At 43.2% G+C, this 24204-nt stretch overlaps 1 protein-coding gene across 1 annotated transcript in view; it reads left to right on the forward strand.

The window, feature by feature from the left end:
- Positions 1-20595: 20595 nt before the first annotated feature.
- Positions 20596-24204, forward strand: part of tprn (taperin) — a 106309-nt gene continuing 102700 nt past the window's right edge. The window contains exon 1 of the mRNA XM_043719833.1: positions 20596-23222. Coding sequence (XP_043575768.1) covers positions 20643-23222 — 2580 coding nt within the window. The 5' untranslated portion in view covers positions 20596-20642. The remainder of the gene's footprint in view (positions 23223-24204) is intronic.

The raw sequence follows: 24204 nt of genomic DNA on the forward strand, positions 1-24204 counted from the left end.
CAACAACACTGAAGAATTCATGAGAGTTCTTTATCATTCATTATCTAATGTTGCAAACTTTCACGACATGAATATATAAATGCGCTATAGCATTTCATATTTAAAGCCTTTTAAAATCAGTTATTGCTACCTAAAACACCAAACAATTTATGTTGTCTTATGTAGAGTCTTTGTCATTATCATTAGTAACTTTGGCATCATGGTTTCATGAGTACCTTTCCTCTGTACTATTGAGTTAAATATTCAACATTTTAGAAATTACTTTATTTTACATTATAGGTATTAAGTTCATTGCATGTAACAATGACCCATTGACACAAAATTAGACTGAGGGTGCTTACATTTCAATGTCCATGGATGGTTTTTTTCTTCTTTCAACAATTATTCTGCATATTCTAGAATTTATTTGAACACCTGTCAAAGCCTGAGCAAAGCTTTTAAAATCAGTCTGCATCCATCCAGCCTTTCTCATGAAGATGGACCGCAGCTTTCTGAAATTTCTCTTTGGGAGACCTTTCTATGGTTGATAATTTATTCATTTTGCTTTTGTTCATTTAACAGTACTCCCATGTTTTCCCCTGTTATAGACTGAGCTACAAACTTTCTTTTCTGCCTGGAAGTCATTGTAAGATTACAAGGTCTTTAGTTTTGTTGATTAAGATTTCAACTAGCATTTGAGTGAAAATCTTAAAATCCTCCCATGTTCCTTTAAAGAACCAAAGTAATTTTTGTTTTGCAATTAATAATGACAGGACAAAAAAAAAGTGCTGATTTTTACTCAAGATTGATTTTCACATGAGTATACACTAATTAATGGCGAGCATGACTTGGGTAATCCCAGTATACCAGTAGGGGGTGATATTGTACCATGTTGAATTTTTCACTCCTGCAAAATCTCTCATCCCAAGCAGTTAAATGGTACTGACATCTGAAATTTGTTTTAATTTTCACAAATATATATTCACTCGAACCTATATTTGCAGGTTTTATACATTATAGTTTATATTTTATGTTACAATTTTAGTATGAAAGAGCAAAATGTATTGGCGCAGTCTTGGAGGGCCAAAGGGCCTGTTCCTATGCTGTATTGTTCTTTGTTCTATATTGATTGTGAAGTTAACATCCAGCATGGTGCAGTAAGATCTAAACAATAAATTGTGCTGCAGCTTTTACAATGCTCCCAAAATTCATAACTTGTCTGTTGAAATTCTTGGGATTGTTCCTTTATCCAGGATGCTCTAGATTCTAAATTTTAAATAGTCTTGCCAGCTGGTCAGCTTTCTTTTTTATATTATTCTGACAGAGAAAATGTAAACTGCCAGCATCGCCTGCATATCCAGTTTGACGTTCTGATATCATAGGCAGTAAGGATTCATCTTGAGTGAGTGAACTAATGATTTAGCTAAACGTTCCCAAGTACACCAAATGTGACACCACACTTTTGAGTGAAATTTTCTGTGTTTAAAGACACTTTATAAATTTAAGTTTATGCTAAATATCAGTGAGGGTAAGATCATTCAGACTACAGTCCTAAATTCCGAAGAAGAGTCTAGTTTTACTTGGAACATGACTGTTTCTCTCTTCACAGATGCTGCCAGAGCTTGAGTTTTTCTTGCATGTCCTGCTTTGTTTCACACGCTGCATATGTATAGGCGACAGCAAGATAACCTGGATAGCTGATGATTCAGTTCAAAACCTGATCACTCACCAGATAGCATTGCTATAGTCATGGAGAAGGATAGGAGCAGACAGTATGGGAAAGTATTTATTTGGGGGAGGGGTGATTACAATGCTGTTAGGCAGGAATTGTGGAGCATAAATTGGGAACAGATATTCTCAGGGAAATGCACAACAGAAATTTGGAGGTTGTTTAGGGAGCACTTTCTGCGAGTGCTATATAGGTATGTTCCACTGAGGCAAGGAAAAGATAGTAGAGTGAAAGGACCTTGGATGACAAAAGATGTGGAACATCTCATCAAGAGGAAGAAGGAAGCTTACTTAAAGTTGAGGTAGCAAGGATTAGACCGAGCTCTAAAGGGTCACAAGGTAGCCAGGAAGGAACCGAAGAATGGACTTAGAGCAGGAAAGGGGCATGAAAAAGCCTTGGTGGTTAGAATTAAGATTCTACACTTATGTGAGCAACAAGAGGAAGGCCAGAGTGAGGGTAGGGCCGATTAGGAATAGTGGAAGGAACTTGTGCCTGGCGTCAGAGGAGATGGGGAAGTCCTTAATGAATATTTTGCTTCAGTATTCACGTGTGAGAGGGACCTTGTCCTTTGGAGGACAACATGAAACAGGCTGATGCTCTCGAATAGGTTGATGTTAAGAAGGAGGATGTGCTGGAAACTTTGAAAAAACATGAGGATAGATAAGTCCCCTGGGACATACCCAAGGTTACTACGGGAAGTGAAGGATGAGATTGCTGCGCCTTTGGCAATGATCTTTGCATCCTCACTGTCCACTGGCGTAGTGCCAGGTGATTGGAGGGTGGCACATTTTATTCCCTTGTTCAAGAAAGGGAATAGGGATAATCCTGGGAATTATAGATCAGTCTTATGTCTGTGGTGGGCAAATTATTGGAAAGGATTCTCAGAGACAGGATTTATGATTATTTGTAAAGCAATAGTTTGATTAGAGATAGTCAGCATCATCCCCAGAGTTCACCCTCCCACCCAGCCTTGTGTCAGCTGCAAAGTTTGAGACATTTCATTTAGTTCCCATATCTAATATTGTATGCATGATGGTGAATTTTCTGGAAATGGCAAGAGTTTGGGGAATTGAGAGTTTGCAAACAACATGGGAAGTAACATTGTGATGAAGATTAGGAAATAAATATTTCAGAGTATACATTTCAATCAATGGGAAAGGAGGGTGAGCAGTACTGCTATTGAAGGATCATTCAGGGTAATGAGAAAATGTCTCCGATTAGAAAATTAGGAAGTATAATCAGTATGGGTGGAGATTAAGAATAACAATGGTCAGAAAATATTGGTGAGAGTAGTTAATAGGCCTGCTAGCAGAAATTGAACAATTGGACAAAATAAGGATATATAAACAACAAACTTGTATCAAAGGAGGTGTTAACTATTCAATGGGAAAACTGGAGCAATCAGTGACATAGCTTACAAGAGAAGTGACCAGTTCAGTGTCGCATCCAACTTCCAGCAGAAGAAGGAACCTGTAAGCAATTAATGACTTTGACGCAGGGGCCACAAGTAACATATCTTTCTGTTTGTTCAAAACAAGGTCAGAATGTAAATTGTGAGGAAACAAAGATGCTGCAAAGACGCATAGGCAAGTGAATGAGCAATAATGCAGGAAGTTAAACATAATCAGGGTAAATATCAGGTTCATCACTTCAGAATATTTTTCAAAAGGCGTGAAATTTTGGTGTATCCATGGATACAAAGTTAGCATACAGGCACAGAAGGCAAATGGCATGTTGGTTTTTATTGCAAAGTGATAATCATCATCAGCGATCACTCGGGGTGAGTATGATTGTCCTCCGTAAAGAGGTCTATTTGTCAGTCTTCAGATGGTTGAAGGGGCCAATCCGGGACCCACAGATTCTATTGTAGAGTGGGTATGGTGCATGGTACTGGTAGCGATAGTTTTTGTGGTGTATAGCACCTGCTGGATAATGTTTTTCAAGTGATTCCAGTTTATGGCCATGTCCTCCCAGTTGATGTTGATGTGGAATTTCATGAGGTTGGCTCAGATGTTATCTTTGACGCCTTTCTTTTGGTTACCAGGGGCACACTGACCGTCCATCAGCTTGCAATACATGATCTGTTTTCGGAGGGATGAGGTGGGCATTCAATGTCATGGCTGGTCCATTGGAATTGCTGCTGAATTACTGTGGTGGTGATGCTTGCCCTGTTGGCCTCCAAGATGCTCGTGTTAGTGTGCCTGTCTTACCCCGTGATCCTCAGGATTTTTTCATAGGCATCTCTGTTCCAGTGATTTAACATGCCTACTGTAGGTATTCCACGTTTCAGCTCTGGTTAGCAGCGTGGGAGAGACATCGGCTTTGTATACCGGAAGTTTAGTTTGGGCCTGTAGGTCATGGCTTCACACACTCTTCTGAGTTGGGCTTAGGCTACACTGGCACAACTCAAATGGTGTTGTATTCCTGTATACCTTGGCCTTGGAGGAGAGAAGGCTGCCAAGGTATGGGATTCATATTTTCAAGGGGATGGTTGTTGACACTTAATGTAGGAGAGGTGGAGGGAAGGTTGGGTAGTGATTGATGGAGTACTACAGCCTTCTTTACATTAACAGTAAGGTCCAGAAGCATATATTTGTTGGAAAAGCCACCCAAGATGCACTGCAGATCTTCCATAGAGTGTGCATTGTCACCAACATATTGAAGCTCCAAGTTGGAGGTCGTGGAGACCTTGCCCTTGGCCATGAACCTGTTAAGATTGAACAGCCTGCTATCCATACAGTAAATGACTTGAATTCACTTGTGCAGGCTTTGGGCAGTAGATGGAGGATAGTGGCAATGAAGGTGGTGAACAGGGTGAGTGCAATGATGCAGCCTTGCTTGATGCTCATCTCCACGGTGAGGGGCTCAGATTCCAATCCATAGTTGCTAACCACTGTCGCAGACATGTAATAATTCAGCAGCCTCAGCATCCTGATGAACTTATCAGGGCAGCCGTATTGTGACAGTATTGCCAGACAGTCTGGCTCTCTGGCGAAGGGATTGAGGCACAAGAATGAGGAAGTCTTGCTACAATAACAGAGTTTTGGTGAGACTACGTCTGGACTACAGTGTGCCATATGGTCTCCATTCTTAAGTTAGGATAAATTTGCATAAGCAACAATAAAAATGTGGAAAATAGGAGCAGAAGTGGACCATTTGGCCCTTTTGAGCCTGTTTTGTGATTTAATATGAACATGCTTGATCATCCAACACAGTATCCTGTTCCTACTTTCTCACTTACCCTTCGACCCCTTTAGCCTTGATTCTAACTTCTATTTAACTCCTTGGAAACATCCAATGTTTTGGCCTCAACCACTTTCTGTGGCAAGGAATTTCACTGGTACCTCTCATTCCTAAATGGCCTACTCCATATCCTTTGACTGTGACCCACGGTTCTGGACAGAGCAATGGTTAACAAAATTAGTCCCTGGAATGAGTGCAATTGAAAGATAAGCTGAGTAAATTGATCTTATATGCCCCAGAGTTTAAAAAGATAAGAGGTGATCTAACATTCTTAAAGGATTTGATGTGGTTGACATTGAGAGGTTGTCTCTCTGGACCTGAGAAGTCTACAACATGGGACACAGTCTCAGGATCGGGGTGAATCATTTAGAATTAAACAAGGAGGAACTTCTTAACTCAGGTTGATGAATCTTTACAAATGTCTACCCCAGAGAATTGTGGATGTTCCATCATTGATTATGTTTCTGGTTGAGATAGATTTTTGGTCACTTGGAATCTGGGGATCTGTAAAGCGGTCAGCAATTATAACTGAGACAGATCAGTCCAGGTGTGAGGAATTGCATGATCTGCTCTGACTTTGTAGTTATTAGTTGGGTCTAAGCAACGAATACTTTAGGAAGAGGAGTCAGGTAGCTGCTATCTAGTCTTGGGTCTAAGTCTAATCATTTGACAGCATCACCGTTCTTAGTCAATTGCATGAGAGCAACACCAGTCAGACTGCTTTTCCAGCCATGCCTTTAACATTCCCAACTCCTATTGTCAGACTGTTAATGCTTCAGGGATAGAATGCCGCCCTCTGTAGGAATTTATTCAATTGATCTGAGGAATTAAGAGTTACTACATTTGTAGCGTTCCCCAAAGCAGCAAGAATAGCTACTTTGTGGTACGCCAGCTCCTGGTGACACAGCCTAAACTATGGGCAAAAATTGAAGAAGGAACTGAACCATCAGAAGTGATAAAAGCAAAATATTGCAGCTACTGGAAATCTCAAATATAACCAAAAAATGAAACGGCAAATACTCAGGTCAGGTGGCACCTGTGGAGAGAGAAGTGGAGTTTATGTTTTCAACTCCAGTTATATCTATCCTGTTGATGTATTTCCACCATTTTCTTTTCACTAAATAGGTTAATGTTGATCTTGCTGAAGAGAGAGAGACATGCTGCTGAATGTTCTTATATTTCACTCATTAGGACAAATACAAAAACACCAAATTTCAAATGATCGTGATCATTTAAATCACAGGAGAAAAGGTTGACCATTGCAGTCAACACGGGCCTTGGGGGAATCTGGTTGTCCATTTGTGACGTCACCAGCTGGCTGTGGCAGCTACGAGTCTTTACCGACTTTGTATTGGCTAATTGATATGGAGAACCGTCTCCATTTCAGCTGGAACAAATAAGCAAGACTGCACGCTCCCAGGATTGTTGGTTGTGGGGGGTGCATGAGACGATAGTGGATAGGGAAAACTCTGACAGGAAACGTTGCGTTAGTCCCCATCTGCACAGTGGAGCCTGGGTTCTAAATGTCACGGCTATTCCTGCCAATGGTCAACTTGCTCCACCAGCACTGTGTGATTACTAAGTATGCAGTGGCCACCCCGTGTTAAAAAGAACTAATGCATATGCATCTTCTGTCACCTTAAATGAAGTTTGGGATCTGAAATATCAGGTGCCTCATGGGCAAGCCCAGCAGTGATAGTCCTATTACAACTGTAATACTCTGGAAAAACCAGTACCAATGCATTGATGTTGAAGGCCTCAATGAGACACGGTGAGCAAGAGAAGATCAAACTCAAAGGGCAAGATGACAGGAGTGCTTCCTTCTGAAATCTGGAAAAGAACACTGGCTGAAGCTGAGAAAATGTTCCTGAGATCTAGATTATTCAGACATGGAAACAATCGTTGTGCTCAATACTCTCACTGTCATAACAAAATCACAGCATTGTTACGACACTGAAGGAGGCAATTAAGCTTGCCAAAGCCTTCCAAATTCTGCAAAAACAAATCAGCTAATTGTTTCTTTACCTGGCTTCCCCCCGCCCCCTCGAGTTCTGCAAAGGGTTATCTTTTGAAAACTTCATTTAAACTTGCCTCCACCACACTCTTAGTCAATATATTCTGGATCTTAACCAATCGTTGCATTAAAAAATGTTTCTCCTCATTTTGCTTAAATTGCTTGTGACAATCACCTGTAACCTGTACTCTCCAGTTCTGAACGCTGCCATCAATGGAAACTGTTTCTTTCTACCTTGGTTGTATGTCATACTGAACACCTCTATCAAATGTCTCAACTTGCTCCTTTCTAAGGAGGACAACCTCAGCTTCTGTGATCTATCCACATAACTGAAACCAATTTCATGAATCTTTCCTGCACACTTTCCAAAGCCTTCACAGCTTTCCTTTTGTGTGGTCCAGAATTGGACACAGTACTCTAGTTGAAATCAAACCACTGTTTTGTAAAGATTCAAAATTAACAGATGGCTGTACAGACCAAATCAGGGAAGAAAACAACAGTGAAAAAGGTTGCCTCAAATTACAACAGGATCTGGATCAGATGGGCCAATGGGCTGAGAAGTGGCAGATGGAGTTTAATTCAGATAAATACAAGGTGCTGCATTTTGGGAAAGCAAATCTAGCAGGACTTATACGCTTAATGGTAAGGTCCTAGGGAGTGTTGCTGAACAAAGAGCTTCATAGCTCCTTGAAAGTGGAGTCGCATGTAGGTTGGATAGTGAAGAAGGCGTTTGGTATGCTTTCCTTTATTGGTCAGAGTATTGAGTACAGGAGTTGGGAGGTCATGTTGCGGTTGTACAGGACACTGATTAGGCCAATGTTGGAATATTGCGTGCAATTCTGGTCTCCTTCCTATCAGAAAGATGTTGTGAAACTTGAAAGGGTTCAGAAAAGATTTACAAGGATGTTGCCAGGCTTGGAGGATTTAAGCAAAAGGGAGAGGTTGAACAGGCTGGGGCTGTTTTCCCTGGAGCGCCCGGAGGCTGAGGGGTGACCTCATAGAAGTTTATAAAATCATGAGGGGCATGGATAGGATCAAAGGACAAAGCCTTTTCCCTGGGGTGGGGGATTCCAGAACTAGAGGGTATAGGTTTAGGGTGAGAAGGGAAAGATTTAAAAGGGACCGGAGAGGTAACTTTTGTGTAACACAGAGTGGTGCAAATATGAAAGAGGAAGCAGTACATGCAGGTATAACATCGGGTCAACATGGATGCATTGGACCCAACGGATCTATTTCTGTGTTTCCATGTCATTGGAAGGAGCTCTTCAAGATTCTCTGCAACCATCACCCAACCTCAATTTAAGTGCCCTCGACCACATCCCATACTCCACACTACCGCTCAGTCCAACGCCAGTCTGATGTAAGGTTGAAAGTGACATTGGGCAGCTGTGGCCATTGTTAGTCATTTCAGGGCCAGGGACAGATATCACAGGCCCTCGTGCTGCTCGTGGCCTGTCTCACCCTGGCCAAAGTATGACTAGCTGGAAATGTGTTGCTGGAAAAGCGCTGCATGTCAGGCAGCATCCAGGGAACAGGAGAATCGACGTTTCGGGCATAAGCCCTTCTTCAGGAATGAGGAAAGTTTGTCCAGCAGGCTAAGATAAAAGGTAGGGAGGAGGGACTTGGGGGAGGGGCGTCGGAAATGTGATAGGTGGAAAGAGGTCAAGGTGAGGGTGATAGGTCAGACTGGGGTGGGGGCGGAGAGGTCGGGAAGAAGATTGCAGGTTAGGAAGGCGGTGCTGAATTCGATGGATTAGACTGAGACAAGGTGGGGGGAGGGGAAATGAGGAAACTGGTGAAATCCGAGTTCATCCCTTGTGGTTGGAGGGTTCCTAGGAGGAAGATGAGGCGTTCTTCCTCCAACCGTCGTTTTGTTGTGGTCTGACAACATATCCTTGGTGGAGTGGGAGGGGGAATTGAAATGTTGAGCTACAGGGTGGTTGGGTTGGTTGGTCCGGGTGTCCCAGAGGTGTTCTCTGAAACTAGCCCCTCAGAACCCTGGTTATTGGGCCCTGTCCCAAACACTGTTGAGGATGCATCACTCTGGGGTGGAACTAAGTCATCCTCAGTCTTGAGAGACTGCTAAAGAGAGGGAGAGAGAAGAAAATTGCTTTGATCATTCTTCTGTCCTCTGAGAGAGGGGATGAATTTGAGCACTGAAATATAATTCCTAAAGCTTCCCATTTCCCTTCAGGATCCTTGCAAGTATCTTTTACTCCTTAGATAAGTATTAAATAAATTAGTTAAACTATTATTTATTATAATATCTCATTTACTTTCAATTCAGGATTTACCTCTGTCCAGAGATAATCATTGAAGTAAGGTCCTTTAAAATTTCATCTATCTTTTGCAAATTGACTATACCCTCCCCTCAGGTCTCACCTCATATTTAACAATTCCCTTTTTATATAGTATTTGTACAGGACATTACTAATTTTAATAATTTTTGAGATTTTCTCCTGTGTTTGTCCATAATTTTATTTAACCTTTACTTTCTTGTGTTCTTTTATCGATATCATGCTATCACACCTGTACAGGGCTGGTGGGTTAGATGGCTAGAGTGCAGATAAATACCAACAGCACAGAGTTCAAACCTTGCGCAAAGATTCGTTGCCAGAGAAATTGAGAACTTGAATCAACATATCTGCAGAGCCCAAACTCTCCCTTGTTTGTTTCAAACCCCTTTATTTAGCCATAACATTCTTAAACACCAGGTTTTCTCCTTTTTATTGGTATGTATTTATTCCAGGGCTTAGTTAGCTCCATTGGGCAGATGGCCACCATATGGTTAAAATTAACATCAATGACACAAAGTTCAGTCACCATTCTAGCTGCAGCAAACTTAGGGCCTGCCTCTCTGCCCTATTCATTGGAAAAATATCACAGTAATTGCAGTGGTTCAACAAATCATCATTAAGGGACAGGTTTTGGGCAGAGAACTCAAGAATAAGAAGATATTAATTCTGCAATTTTCCAGTTTCCTTTCCCAAAATATCCCATTGTTGATCCAACTTCTATTCCCATGCATTATATAAACACGTAATTGAATTTAAGTCATGATGGGAAGTTGCACAGGAAGTGCATCATGAGTTTATAAAAATAAAGTAACATAAACAGTTTCATTCTGATTTTTGGGAAAGTCCATTATCAGCTCATCAAGTCCATTAATTCAAAAGTCGAATTCAAAAAAGTTAATCATTGTAGTTGACTACTGATATTTTTCAGCACCATTCCTCAGGTAATGGATGCTGCCTGAACTGCTGTGCTCTTCCAGCACCACTAATCCAGAGCCCTGTGTACATACAAGACTATATACACTAGAGTCATACAGGCTCAGGCTAAGTTACACTAATATTCATACTAAACAATTGCCAGGCACTGAACACCTCCAACAGCACAGAATCTATCTATTGACCCTTGATGTTCCATGGTATTGCTGAATCCCCCACAATCAAATACTGGGGCTACAAGAACAGGTGACAGGCTAAACATTCTGTGGTGTACCTTGCGTCCTGCCTGTAAAAGTCTGTCCACAATCTTAAAGGCATCAGTCAAGTGTGTGATGGAATACCCTCTACTTACCTAGATGAGTTCGTCTCAAACCATATTCAAATAGGTCAACATCAACAAAATGAAAGCAGTCTGCTTGTTTGGCACCTCATCCACAACTTTCACCACTGATGCATATTAGCAGCATTGCGTACCACCACAAGAAGCACTGCAGCATCTCACCAAACCCCCAAAAGCTCTACCAATCTTGACTGCTATTGTACAGAAGAACAAGGGCAGCAGATACTTGGGAACACCACTATCTGCAAGCTTGCCTCCAACTCACATGCCATCCTGACTTGAAATTCCGTTCCCTCACTGCAGATTCAAAACCTGTTCATATCAACTGTGTGTACGCTTGCACCTCAAGGACTGCAGTGTTCAAGAAGGCAGCTCAACTACCAACACATTTTCAAGGGCAACTAGCGAAGGACAATAATGCCAGCTCAGCCATAGCAACCATGACCTACGAATTGTTTTTAAAAAGTGGAACTCTGGTCAGGAATGGGGCAAGCAACACAAAGTCACATAACTTTCAAATCAGAGATGTACTATTCAGGACTGATATCAGGAAGAACTTTGTTTTACAATAGATACTACAAATCTAGAATACATTCTAACTCCCCTCACCTCCATCAAAATAAAAAAGCTGTCCAGTCTTCATTAACAGATGTTAAACTGATAACCCCACTTCATCCTGGCCAGATGTAAAATATAATGATATTTCAAGAAGAACAGGAGAATTCTCCTGGGGGTCCACTGGCCAAATATATACCAAATGAAGACCACTAAAACCATATTAATTAATCATTTATCTTGTTACTGCTTGAGGGATGTTGCTGTGCATAAACTGCCTACTGCATTTTGCTACATTTTAGTACAGACTATCATTAAGAAAAAGTAGTTCAATTGATTCAAAATAGTTTAGGCCAGCAAGACATATAAATGCATGTACTCCTTTTGGAGAGAACTGTGTTATCTCGAAATCCTGGCGGTGCTGGGATTGAGAAAGAAAATGTGCAGTACTTTGACCATCCCCTCAAAGAAAGGGGTGTAACCCTGTGTCCAAATTGTAATGTGGAAATGTTACACCCAGGGCATTGGCCAAGCTGAATCATTGCATGTCATGAAACTGAAATGTAAAGCAGACCAACCAGCCGCACATTCTCAGCATTTTCAATCTGATCAACTGCCCTTTTGACGTAGGATTGTGACTCACCTCTAAGGGATAGTCTACAATAGAAAGACGTGGAGGCCACTCCGTCCCTCAAACCTGTTCTGCCTTTAAATTCCATTATAACTGATCTTTATCTAAACTCTATTCATCCTCAAAAAACATACAGAAGTAAGATTTGAAGTGACTGTGCTAATCAGATAGAATTCAGGGCCATGGTGGTATAGTGGCAACATCAACAAACTGACAATCCAGAGATTTGGAGTTCAAATCTCACAAAAAAAAATTAACAAAACAGTATCAATAGAAGGGCCTTTGAAGTTATCAGACTTATATTGAAAACCAGCTGATTCACTGTTACCTTTTTGGAAGGAAATCTGATTACCCAGCCGACGCAACGACCTCTCCCCATCGCAGCCCTGCAGTGGCTGTCCCAATCTTTAGTGCATCCTTCAGCATGTAGTCCTACACCTTGGAATGTGTGAATCTGCGCTCGATCAAGGCCAATTCCTTGAACTGGAAGCCAGCAGGTTTTTTGGGTTGTCCAAGAGCATCTTTTGCCATGTAGGTGGTCCTCCAGACATAGTTGATGCATATCTCAGTGTATGCCCCTGGGAGCAGCCTATGGAGTGAGTGCTGTGTCATAGAGCTGTTTGGGTTGGGATAGACCATAAAACCCAGTCTTACCGTTGATACATTGCAAGAATGAATGTGCTCAAATAAAGAATTCTGATGCAATGTTAATGTCAGGATGAGTTTGAAGTTATAACACTCAGTGCTGTAGGAGGAGTGAACATGGGCATCAGATCGGCTCATTTTGGCAGGAGAAATAAACCGTGAATTGTAATTGAACAATTGGAAATGTGGGTGATTTAATGGTGATGGTTAATTGGTGAAAATTGCCACAGGTGATGTGGCAGAAAAAGCCATTCAGTTGCATGTGATAGTATTTTCAAATATAAAAGGAAACACAAATAGTGGTTGCTTTCATATCCATGATCACCTGGGATATGTGGTTTTGTCTTTATAGGGCCTGTTCAATCAAAAGCCCATTGCTTGAGAATGCATTTCACCCCTAAGGCAAAACGTCAAGTCCCCCATGACCCTTTACTGCATTCAATGTCATTTCATCTGCTGTGAATACAATATTTTGTCAATGTGCACAACTCCAAGCAATTAGCAACATCATTCAGAGCTGAGGGACCATAGAAACACACATGATCCATTAAGGCATGCACACGTGTCTAGAGCTACCTCATGTGAGTCATTCACTTGTTACTCATGAAATAATTACAAATTTAAATTTCTATTGTTCACAGATTTAAAATAAACTAGTTTTGCCAACCTAAACTGTTCTTATTTTTGCATCATTGTATGTTATGGAAACAGGTTGCAACTAAATTCCGTGCAGGGTGTGAATACAGATGTAGCCAATTTAGATTCCATTTAGGGGTGGAACACACCTTACAACTTGAAAAGCTTGTAGCATTCTGGTGTACGTACACCTTACCAACAGAATGGAATTGTCAAACATTTATGAACCAGGATTAAAAATATTTAAATGTTAGAGAGGAGGGTGGATACTTTTAATGTCATGTAACCCCACCCTCACCTCTATTTAGTGACCAGAAATCTCTTGATGTGTTACAAATATTCTCAGCTGCCTCCTCGTTGCTCTGTAACTTATGACTCAGTAGGTGCAAGCACTAATTTCATTAGGACTTGAACATGTAACTTATGTTGACACTAGCAATCTGAGGGAGTGCTGTACTGTCAGATGCACTGTCTTTCAGATGCGATCTTGACCAGGATTTCGTCTGGGTGTGCAAATGTTGTAAAAGGTCACATGGCACAATTTGAAAAGACCACTGAGTTCTCTTACTAATCTTCATCATTCAGCCAAGAACAGGCCATTTAGCTCAATTGCTGCCAGATGTAACTAGTAATAACTGTGATGACAGTTTTTTACCCTAGTCTGTGCTCTATGGAGTGCCTCAGGATATTTTAAACACATCGGTGGTTTGATTAAATGTAAGTTCTTTAATAGATACCACTTACTTTCCCTTTGTCCTTTGTAGAACTCAAGGAAGTGTGAATTTATAATATCAACATGCAAAACATGAGGAAACAGCTCTTGCACGAGTCGTTGGGAAATTGTAGGAATCCTTTATTAAAGAAATAATAACAGGACTTTTTTTTATAGAAACCTCACTGTGTGGAAGCAGGCCATTTGGCCCAAAACGTCCACACCAACCCTCTGAACAGCATCCCACACAGGTCCATCCTCCTACCCTATCGCTCTCGCCCTGCATTTCCCATGGCAAATGCATCTAACCTACACAACACTAGGGGTAATTTAGCACATACAATCCACCTAATTTGTACATCTTTGGACTGTGGGAGGAAACCAGAGTTCTATGTTCCACACAGACAGTTGCCCGGAGTTGGAATTGAACCTGGCTCCCTGGCACGGTGAAGCAGCAGTGATAACCATTGAGCCACCATGCTGCCCCTATCTCTCAGCCAAGATCACAAAATAAATTATCCAGTCATTTTCATATTTCTGTTTGTAGGACCTTTTTGTGTACAAATTGGCTGTCACATTTCCTGCATAATTATAGTGACTACTCCCTGCTTGGCACCAAAGTTCACGATATTTGCTCAGGGCTGGCAATAAACTTGCAACAACGAGGGAATAATCTAACTTTCATTGTCCACGTAGGCTCCAGTAACATTAGTCGGGCTATGAAAGCCGTTTTGCATAATCTCTTTGAGGAGCTAGGCATTGAATTATAAACTGAATTTCAAAGGTAATAATCTCTGGATTATTATGTAAACTACGTGCAGATTGGCATAGGTAGAAAGGTTGAGAGCGATGAATGAGAGGTTCAAAGACTGGTGTGGAAGTTCTAGTTCCAATTCGTGGAGTACCGAAACCAACACTGGGAGAGTGGAGTGAACCCCACCTGGGCATTGCTAGAGATGGTGTTCTTGTGAGTCATTTACTAAGGAAGTTGAGAAAGTTTCAAATTAAATGGAATGGTAGGGAAAGATTGAATAAATTAAAGGAAAATAATAAGGCAATTGATCAACTTAACAATAATGACAATCAAGCATATGGCAAGAAGAGAAGGTGATTCAGTTTAAATAGAAACTGAATTAAGGGCTCTATATCTGAATGTCTGCAGTATTCACAATAAACAGATTGTCAGCTCAAATGTAGGTTCATATGTATGTCCTGGTGGCCTTTACAGATGTATGGTTACAATAAGACTACGGCTGCGACTTGAATACCCAAAGGTATGTGACCTTCAAGAAGGACAAGAAGCTGGGAAAAGTTGGTGGGTAACTGTTAATTAAGCTCTCATTGCAACTTTTATACTGTAATGAGTGATAACATTAGTTCTAAAGTTCAAGGTGGAACTAAGAAACAGAAAGTTTGGTAGTTGTTTATAGGAAATCAACTGTAGTGATAATGCAGATCACAATATAAATAGGGAAAATAGATATGTTAATGGGTAATGCAGTAATCATGGGTAACTTCAATCTATATTGACTGGATAAACCTAATTCATACAAAGGATAAATTTCTGGACATTATGCAAGATGGCTTTCTAAACAATAAGTTGAGGAACCAACTAGGGAACAGGCCAGTATAGATTTAATATTTTGTGAAGGAAGATGGCTAATTAATATTCTTGTTGTAAAGGAGCTTTTATTATGGTGATACTAATATTTTGGAAGTCAAAATGCAATCCATCAGAGTCAGCATGGTTTCATGAAGGGTAGATCATGTTTAATTAACTTGCTAGAGTTCTTTGAAGATATAACAAGAAAAGTGAATAATGAGGATCCTCTAGATGTCATATATCCAGATGACCAGAAGATACTTGTTTAGGTGCTGCACAAAAGGTTTTGGAGTAATTTATTACTTTGGATAGAGGATTGGCTACCCAACAGAAAGCAGAGAGTCAGTATAAATGGGTCTTTGTCTCGTTGGCAAGACATAATTAGTGGGGTGCCACAGGGTTTGGTACTCGGGCCCCAACTATTTGCAAAGTTTATTAATGATTTGGAAGCAGGGATTGAAAGTGATATGACCAAATTTGCAGATTACATTAAAATAAGTGAGAAAGTAAGTTGCAATTTTAGGATGTCATGTTATAGAGTCATGGAGTCATAGTGATGTACAGCACAGAAACAGGTCCTTCAGTCCAACTCGTCCATGCTGACCAAATATCGCAACCTAATCTAGTCCCATTTGCCAGCACCTGGCCCATATCCCTCTATACCCTTCCTATTCATGAACCCATCCAGATGCCTTTTAAATGTTGTAATTGTACCAGCTTCCACCACTTCCTCTGACAGCTCATTCCATACACACACCACCTGCTGTGTGAAAAAGTCTATATTCTTTCATAAGACATGGTGCCAGAGAGATTAGATAGACTCTTGGGTTATCTTGAGCAACCCCTAATTAATATGTTGGGATGTTGCCAACAACTTGTGAACAACATCTAAATAAACTGCCCAGGAGTACAGCTCTGTTCCCATGTGAGAGTCCTATCCCCTGGCATCTGTGAAGTATTTAACAGCCTCCACTGACTGTCTATGGTAACCTAGCACAGGTGCAGCCAGTAGTGTTTGCAAAAATACATTGGCTGTCCTGATCTGAGTATCCTGGGACACAAGGGATGTTTAGTGTGATGTGGTTTGGTAATGAGTCTTCGAATTCCATTAAATGAAAGAGGGCAATGAATGGATGTTCTTCAATAAGTTGTCAGCAATCATGAGTTAGTCGCAAGAAGTAAGTCTTTGGATTAGTGGTGGCGTTGATGTCTCTGAATCAGAAGGTGCAGGATTTGGTCACTGTTTTGTCCTGGTGAATGAAGACTGAAGCTGCAGCTGCAGCTCTGATACTGTGTTGACATCCAGTAGGGTATATATGCTGGTGGGTATGGGTGACATATGAGTTGCAGGCATCATAGAACCTACCAAAATGAATCATAATTTTGCTAGTATAAAGATGTAATGCTATAGAAAGAACATTCACATCACTGTCCTTCAAACAGATTCTGTCCATTGCTTCAAACTGTTATGCAAGGAAGTGTATGAATATACAAAAACATTAACCTGGTGTAATTTCTGGCCCTCTCTAACCTGCCAAACTGTTTTTATTGTGGCTTTCTCTTGCGTCATGTTTGTTTCCAGTTTTCCTTTGTTTATCTTTCTCATTGTTGCTCCATTGTTCTGCATGGCTTACCTGTTGATTGTGGAGGTGTGCATCATACCAATGAAAAACAGTATTGGGAGATGGTAAACATCATGTTGGTGGGAGAAAAGAGATGAGCATCAAAGGTTGTTGGGCAAACCAAGAGAGAGATGCTGAACCAATAAAGTTCAAGGAAAGGGAGTTGATGACTGATGTTTGGTAAAGACCAACTGGTTTACAAGTAAGTGTGGAGCTATAGACTTTAAAGGAATCAAGGCTAAGGATAATGCATCATGGATCCTGAGTATTATTTGGAGACTGTGGATAACTTATACTGGTTCAAAGAATTAGAAATAAAAAAGTTACTTATGGTTTTTTTTGGAATTGTTGGAATTACATTCCTAATTAGTCATGATCTCATTAATAACAGATCAGGCTGCAGGGGATGAATGGTCTTTTCCAGTTCCTTTGCGCAACTCAACTTAGGAAATAAAAGAGACCAAGAGAAAATATGAGACAAAATGGTCGAGTCTTCTAAAAGCATACAAACAAACCCAGCCACTTTCACCTGAGTTGGAGGAAAGCCTCTGGAGATCATGATCCAGGACAAAATTAAAAATCCCTTGGACAAGTGTGCGTTAAGTAGTCATAGAGTCATAGAGATGTACAGCATGGAAACAGACCCTTCGGTCCAACCCGTCCATGCCGACCAGATATCCCAACCCAATCTAGACCCACCTGCCAGCACCTGGCCCATATCCCTTCAAGCCCTTCCTATTCATACACCCATCCAAATGCCTTTTAAATGTTGCAATTGTACCAGCCTCCACCACTTCCTCTGGTAGCTCATTCCATACACTTTCCACCCTCTGCGTGGAAAAGTCCTTAGGTCTCTTTTATATCTTTCCCCTCTCATCCTAAACCTATGCCCTCTAATTCTGGACTCCCCCACCCCAGGGAAAAGACTTTGTCTATTTATCCTATCCATGCCCCTCATAATTTTGTAAACCTTTATAAAGTCAGCCCTCAGCCTCCGATGCTCCAGGGAATACAGCCCCAGCCTGTTCAGCCTCTCCCTATAGCTCAAATCCTCCAACCCTGGCAACATCCTTGTAAATCGTTTCTGAATCCTTTCAAGTTTCACAATTAAGGGAAGTCAGCATGGATTTGTTAAAGGGAATAAGTGTTGCACTAATTTTATTGAGCTGTTTGATGAGTTAATAGTAAGCGTTGATGAGGATAATGCAATTAACATTAACTATTCTGTTCACAGACTTCTAAAAGTTGTTTCATAAAAGTGAAACAGAACAGGCATATCAGTGAAACTGAAATGCATGGAACATGAAAGAGAAGTGGCATCTTGAATATAAAGTTGGTTGGAGTGACAGGAAAGAGATATTACTTGATATGAGTTAATGACCTGGAATTGGGTGTGCAAGACAAAAGTTGAAAATTTGAAGATGACACAAAACCTGAAAGTCATGTAAATTGTGAAGGAGTTAGTGATAGACTTCAAATGAACATTTACATCCTGGTGGTATGAGAGAACACATGCCAGATGAGATTTATTGCAAGTACCTACGAAGGCAATAATTTTTTTTTCATTCATGGCATCTGGGTGTTGATTCCTGAGGAAGGGCTTATGCCCGAAATGTCGATTCTTCAGCTCCTTGGATGCTGCCTGACCTGCTGCGCTTTACCAGCACCACACTCTCAGCATCTGCAGTCCTCACTTTCTCCCATCTGGGTGCTGATGGCTATGCCAGCATATATTGCTCATCTCTCTTTAAAACCCTGGGTGTGGTGGTGGTGAGCTGCCTTCTTGAAGCAGTGTAGTTCATTTGGTGTAGAACATTTTCAATGCTTCAAGGTATTTCAGGATTTTGACCCAGAGACACTGAAGGATCAGTGATATAGTTGTAAGCTACACTTTAAGTTTTTCACCTGCTGGTTCTAAGTCACAATGATGAGTGGCTTGAAGGGGAACTGCAGATGGAAATGTTCCCACGTGTTTTTTTGCTGTTGCTCTAAATGCAAGTGGTTGTAGGTATGGAAGGTGAATTTCAGCAGTGCATTTTGTGGATGGTTCACTCTGTTGCTGCTGAGCATGAGTAGTGGATGTGATCTTTGAGGAGAAAGTGAGGACTGCAGATGCTGGAGATCAGAGCTGAAAATGTGTTGCTGGAAAAGCGCAGCAGGTCAGGCAGCATCCAAAGAGCAGGAGAATCGACGTTTCTGCAGGAATGAGGAAAGTCTGTCCAGCAGGCTAAGATACAAGGTAGGGAGGAGGGACTTGGGGGAGGGCCGTTGGAAATGCGATAGGTGGAAGGAGGAAGAGCTTCTGGGCAGAGGAGATGACCTGGGTTGTGCAGTGAGAGAGGGACTCACTGAAATCCTTGTAGAGGGAGGAAGAGAGCTTCCCTCTCTCACTGCACACCCCAGGTCATCTCCTCTGCCCAGAAGCTCTTCCTCCTTCCATTTCCTATCGCATTTCCAACAGCCCTCCCCCAAGTCCCTCCTCCCTACCTTTTATCTTAACCTGCTGGACACACTTTCCTCATTCCTGAAGAAGGGCTCATGCCCGAAACGTCGATTCTCCTGCTCCTTGGATGCTGCCTAACCTGCTGCGCTTTTCCAGCAACACATTTTCAGTCGTGGATGTGATGCCAACCAAACTGGCTGTGTTGTCCTGGATGGTGTTAAGTTTCTGCATGTTGTTTCATAGCAATCCCTACAGTGTGGAAATAGGCCCTTCGGCCCAACAAGTCTACATCGACCTTTGAAGAGTAACCCACCCAGATCCATTCCATTACCCTATATTTTACCCCTGACTAATGCACCTAACATCCACATCCTTGGACACTACCAGAGCACCCGGAGGAAACTCATGCAGACACGGGGAGAATTTGCTAACACCACTCAGTCACCCAATACGGGAATTGAACCCGGGTCTTTGGCACTGTGAGGCATCAGTGCTAACACCTGATCCACCATGCTACTCCCTACAAGAGTTCAGACAGATTGGAAATGTAGTTGAAGAGGAATAATGGATCCTTGGCTTTATGGTGGTGAGGAGAAAGTGAGGTCTGCAGATGCTGGAGATCAGAGCTGGAAATGTGTTGCTGGAAAAGCGCAGCAGGTCAGGCAGCATCCAGGGAACAGGAGAATCGACGTTTCGGGCATAAGCCCTTCTTTATGGTGGTGACTCCACTTTTGATGTGGATATGACCATGCTCATCATCCGGGTCTGTGTTCCAGTGAATGGCCAAACTGCTCCTGACAGGTTCTTCTCCAAATAGGCCAAGATACTACAGATAAATGAGTTGCTGGTTCGGAATTATCTCACCTTGCATTTTTTTTTCTCTATGTCTGATATGCACTTATTTTCAAAGGAATTTGTACCTTTTTTACGGGTGGGTGTGCGCGTGTACTGCTTCTGAGCTTTGTCAATAGAGCTAAATCATGGAGGCAAATGGATAAGCACCTGAAGAGCAGGCAAGGACGAGGAGATGGAACTAAAGGAATTGCTGTTGAAGAGAGCTGGCTTGAATAGGATGGGCCGAATGTCACTGAGTCGTCATTCATCCGGTAGGTGGCGCCGTGATGCAGCCTTAGCCCCGCCCTCTCCCTCCTCAGGGTTGTTGTGGTTTCCATGGGGACGAGGGGCGTGTCGGGGGGGCGGAGCGCGGTGGTTGGTGGGACGGTGGAGGACCGCTGGTCCCGGTTAGTCAGTCAGGACAGGATGTCGGTGAGTGAGCAGAGACCGTTATCACCGCCGCGGTCTCCCCTTCGGGCTCCGCGGCAGGAGGAGGAGGAGGAGCAGGAGGCGGCCGCCGCCGGCCTCAGTGTCAGGATGCCGGCTTGGAAGCGGGAGATCCTGGAGAGGCGGAAGGCCAAGCTGGCCGGCCCGGCGGCGGACGGCCGCAGCTGCATCCCGAGCCGGGCGGCGTCCCATAGCAACCGGGCGGAGCTGGAGGCGAGCCCGGGGGCCGAGGGCGGCGGCTCCGTGCTGCTGGAGAGTATCGCTCCCGTCCAGGAGAACCCATTCATTCAGCGGGAGCGGCGGAGGAGGAGGCGGCTGGGGGCGGACAGTCAGTCACCGGGGACCGGGGAGGGCGGCGGGGGCCCGGGCCCGGGCCTGGGCCTGGGCCCAGCCCCAGCTCGGGGCCAGGATGCGGCCAAGCCGCTGCAGCAGCTTCTCGAGTTGTACAGCCACATGCCGGGGGTCCGCACCATCCAGGCCGACAACATCATCATCATCGAGTCAGACCCGGATTACTTCAGTGAGCCGGGCAGCCCGGCCCGGAGCCAGCCCCCCCAGGCCCAGGAGCAGCTGCTGCCCCGGCCCGGGCACGGCACCGTGGCCGAGATCCGAGCCGCCGAGGTGCTGGTCTACGATGGCACGCTCAGCCGGAGCGAGGAGAACCTGAGCAGCCTGGGCAGCGGCGACGCCGGCCCCCCGGGGCCCCTGCACGGGAAAGTCAGCCGCCTTCTCGAGAAGTTCGACCGCAACTACGTGAAGCCAAGCCGGTCGCGGAGCACGGAGAACCTGCTGGACGGCTTCTCCCCCGCCCGGGACCGGCCCCGGACCCGAAAGCCACTCCTGTTGCCAAAGCCCCTGTCCGTCCGCCAGGCCGGCCAAGGGCCAACGAGTGCGGGCCCCAAGGGGCTCCGCTCCCCTGGCCCTCACCGGGACTGCCTGTCACCCCCATCGCAGCCCAAACCTTTCCCTTTGTCCTCGCCGATCAGGTGCTCAGGCCCCCCATCCCCTGGGCGCACGCCTCCTGCCTCCTCTGTGTCCTCGCATAGCCAGGGGGATGCTAAGCTGGCTGCCAGTGACAGGACTGAGCCCGAAGGCAGACCCTTCTCTGTATCCTCTTACCGCAAGCAGTTTGAGAGTGGACCTGCTACTGGGCATCTCAGGCAGAAAGAGTCAACCCCAAGTCACACCACTCCCGCTCACCAAAACGGCAAGAGCAACTCGAAGGATCGGATCATCGAGAATAAGGTAATGGAGAACGGTCGCCCAGATCTCGATTTAATGAGAACCGATTCATTCTCTGTGAATGGAGGAGAAGTGGATAGTGAGGATCAGGTGGATGCAAGTGAACTTGGGAGTGGCCGGGTGCCTTATTCTCTCAGTGCTGCCAACAGCGAGGTTTCTAACGTGTGTGTGGTCGATCAGAGGAAAGCTTCTAAATTAAGCCCTGAGAGACCCCAGCCTCCTGCAGCGGATGCTTCCAAATCTTTGCTTGCAAAATCCAGTGCCACTCCCTCGGGGAAGATGAACCAGGACCACAAAGTGGCAGGTTCAGCCAAAGTAACTCCAAACCAATGCAACGGTGTATCTGCTTCCACCAGTCTGAATGACTCCTTTAAAATCATACCTGCCACACCTCCAGATGTTTCATCCATTCCAAAAGACGATATTCAGGCAAGGGCACTGGCAAACCTCAAAAAACAGTCGAAGAACTCATTTGTTGTGATTCCGAAGAAGAGGGCGAGTTCCTCTGTAGCATCCAGTGAAGCTTCTGATTATAAGGAAGCAAACCATGACTCTTATGAAAAGCCAAAAAATGAAAATGGTGCTTCCAATGCATCCAATTCTGAAGCTCAAACAGACTGGGTCTCTGCTGTTTCCTTGGATAGGATTAGCTCATCTGATTGTGAACAGAGTAATGAAGGAAAATTACTTTTTGGAGAGCCTCCTCTTCCCAAAGCAGATCCCAAGCCAAAGGAAGAAGAGGTTGTGGATAAACCAACATCAGGCAGTAACTATGAAGTTTCTTCTAAGCATATGAATGCTCCGATTTCAGTTGAGGAAGAAAGAACAAGCTTGTTGCCTACTCCAATGTCAGAAGCAGAGCAGAAAGCTGAACCAACTGTAACCCTCATAAAAGTGTCAGCTCGGAATGATGACCTCCCAATCACTAACATAGATGATATCTTGGGATCAGGTGAGAAAGAAACTCCCAAGCAACCAAGCAGGGCCAAATCAGCTGCAGCAAAGGACGAGCTTCCTGAGGAAAGAGTTGGTGGCCTACTTCACCCCTTTGTGCAGCGCAAGAGTGGAAACACTTTCACCGTTGTTCCTCAACGTAAGCCAGCGAGCAGAGCCCAGCAGACCTCTGTTGATGCAAATGAGGTTTCTCCAGCAAATGGGACTGATGAGCAAACAGTGGAAGATCCTGAAGCATCACTTGCCAAACTGGGAGTATTGCTAAAGAAACGCTATCCCCTTGCTGAGGAGATACAGGTGATTGGAGGGTATCTGTCATTGGAACGATCCTGTTTGACCAAAGCTGGATCCACAAGGAAGAAGGTAAGCTTACTGATTCACGTAACATCCTGGCTTCACCCTTTGCATGAATTCACCCAGGGTGAAACATTTCTTTTTGCTGTGTATCCTTGAATATGCTTGAGTGCTACGATTACAAAGTGGTTATTCAGCTCTGATGAAGAGTCATCTAGACTTGAAAAATTAGCTTGCTCTCTCTCCATGGATGTTGTCTGACCTGCTGTGATTTCCAGCAGTTTTTTTTTGTTTTCAATCACAAAGTGGTATTGGTTCATAAAGTCATGGTATAATGCAGAATAAAGCTGTTCGTCAGGAATATTCTTTCACTTTGATGTTAGATCCTGGCTGTTGCATGCCCTCCCCCAAAAAAAAAACAAAAATCTAGTGAATGAGATTCTTTCACCACTGATTTGGAAGTGAATGCAAGTCAGTGATTTCTATCAAATGACCTATAAGGTTAAACATGTGAGTAGGCGCTTTTACAGTGAGTCAATACAATATGGACTCTTGATTTTCGTGAGGGCTATTGTTTGATTTTTAGAAGCTACTTGAAGGTAACAAGTTGTAAATTGGAAATCAAATTGCTATTGATGCAGGACTTTGCAAACACTCTCTATATTTCCATTAAATGATATGAAAGAAACAAGAGACTTAGTACTGGACAGACTGTGAAGGAATCAACACCAAATAAACAGATTTTATTCATTTAGTGATTTCCACTCACCCTGTTATTGTCGTCTTGTCACTGATATTTAAATCAGACTCAAGATCAGCTTTAATGTTTCAGGTATAGTTTATCTGCTTGAAAGCCAAGCACAAAAGGAGGGTTTTGAAGACGGAAAAATGTAAGTTGAGAAATTCTATCGATGATGAATTAAGCTGCAAGTTAGCAATTTTTACTCACATTCTGTTTCACTGTGAGGGGCCTTATGCTTTCTCAATCTCCTGTCTCATTCCTTAGATAATCTCCCTTGTTTTCCCCTTGCTTTCGCTCTCGCTCGCTTGT

The sequence above is a fragment of the Chiloscyllium plagiosum genome, chromosome 30, assembly GCF_004010195.1.
Source record: "Chiloscyllium plagiosum isolate BGI_BamShark_2017 chromosome 30, ASM401019v2, whole genome shotgun sequence".
Lineage (NCBI taxonomy): Eukaryota > Metazoa > Chordata > Chondrichthyes > Orectolobiformes > Hemiscylliidae > Chiloscyllium > Chiloscyllium plagiosum.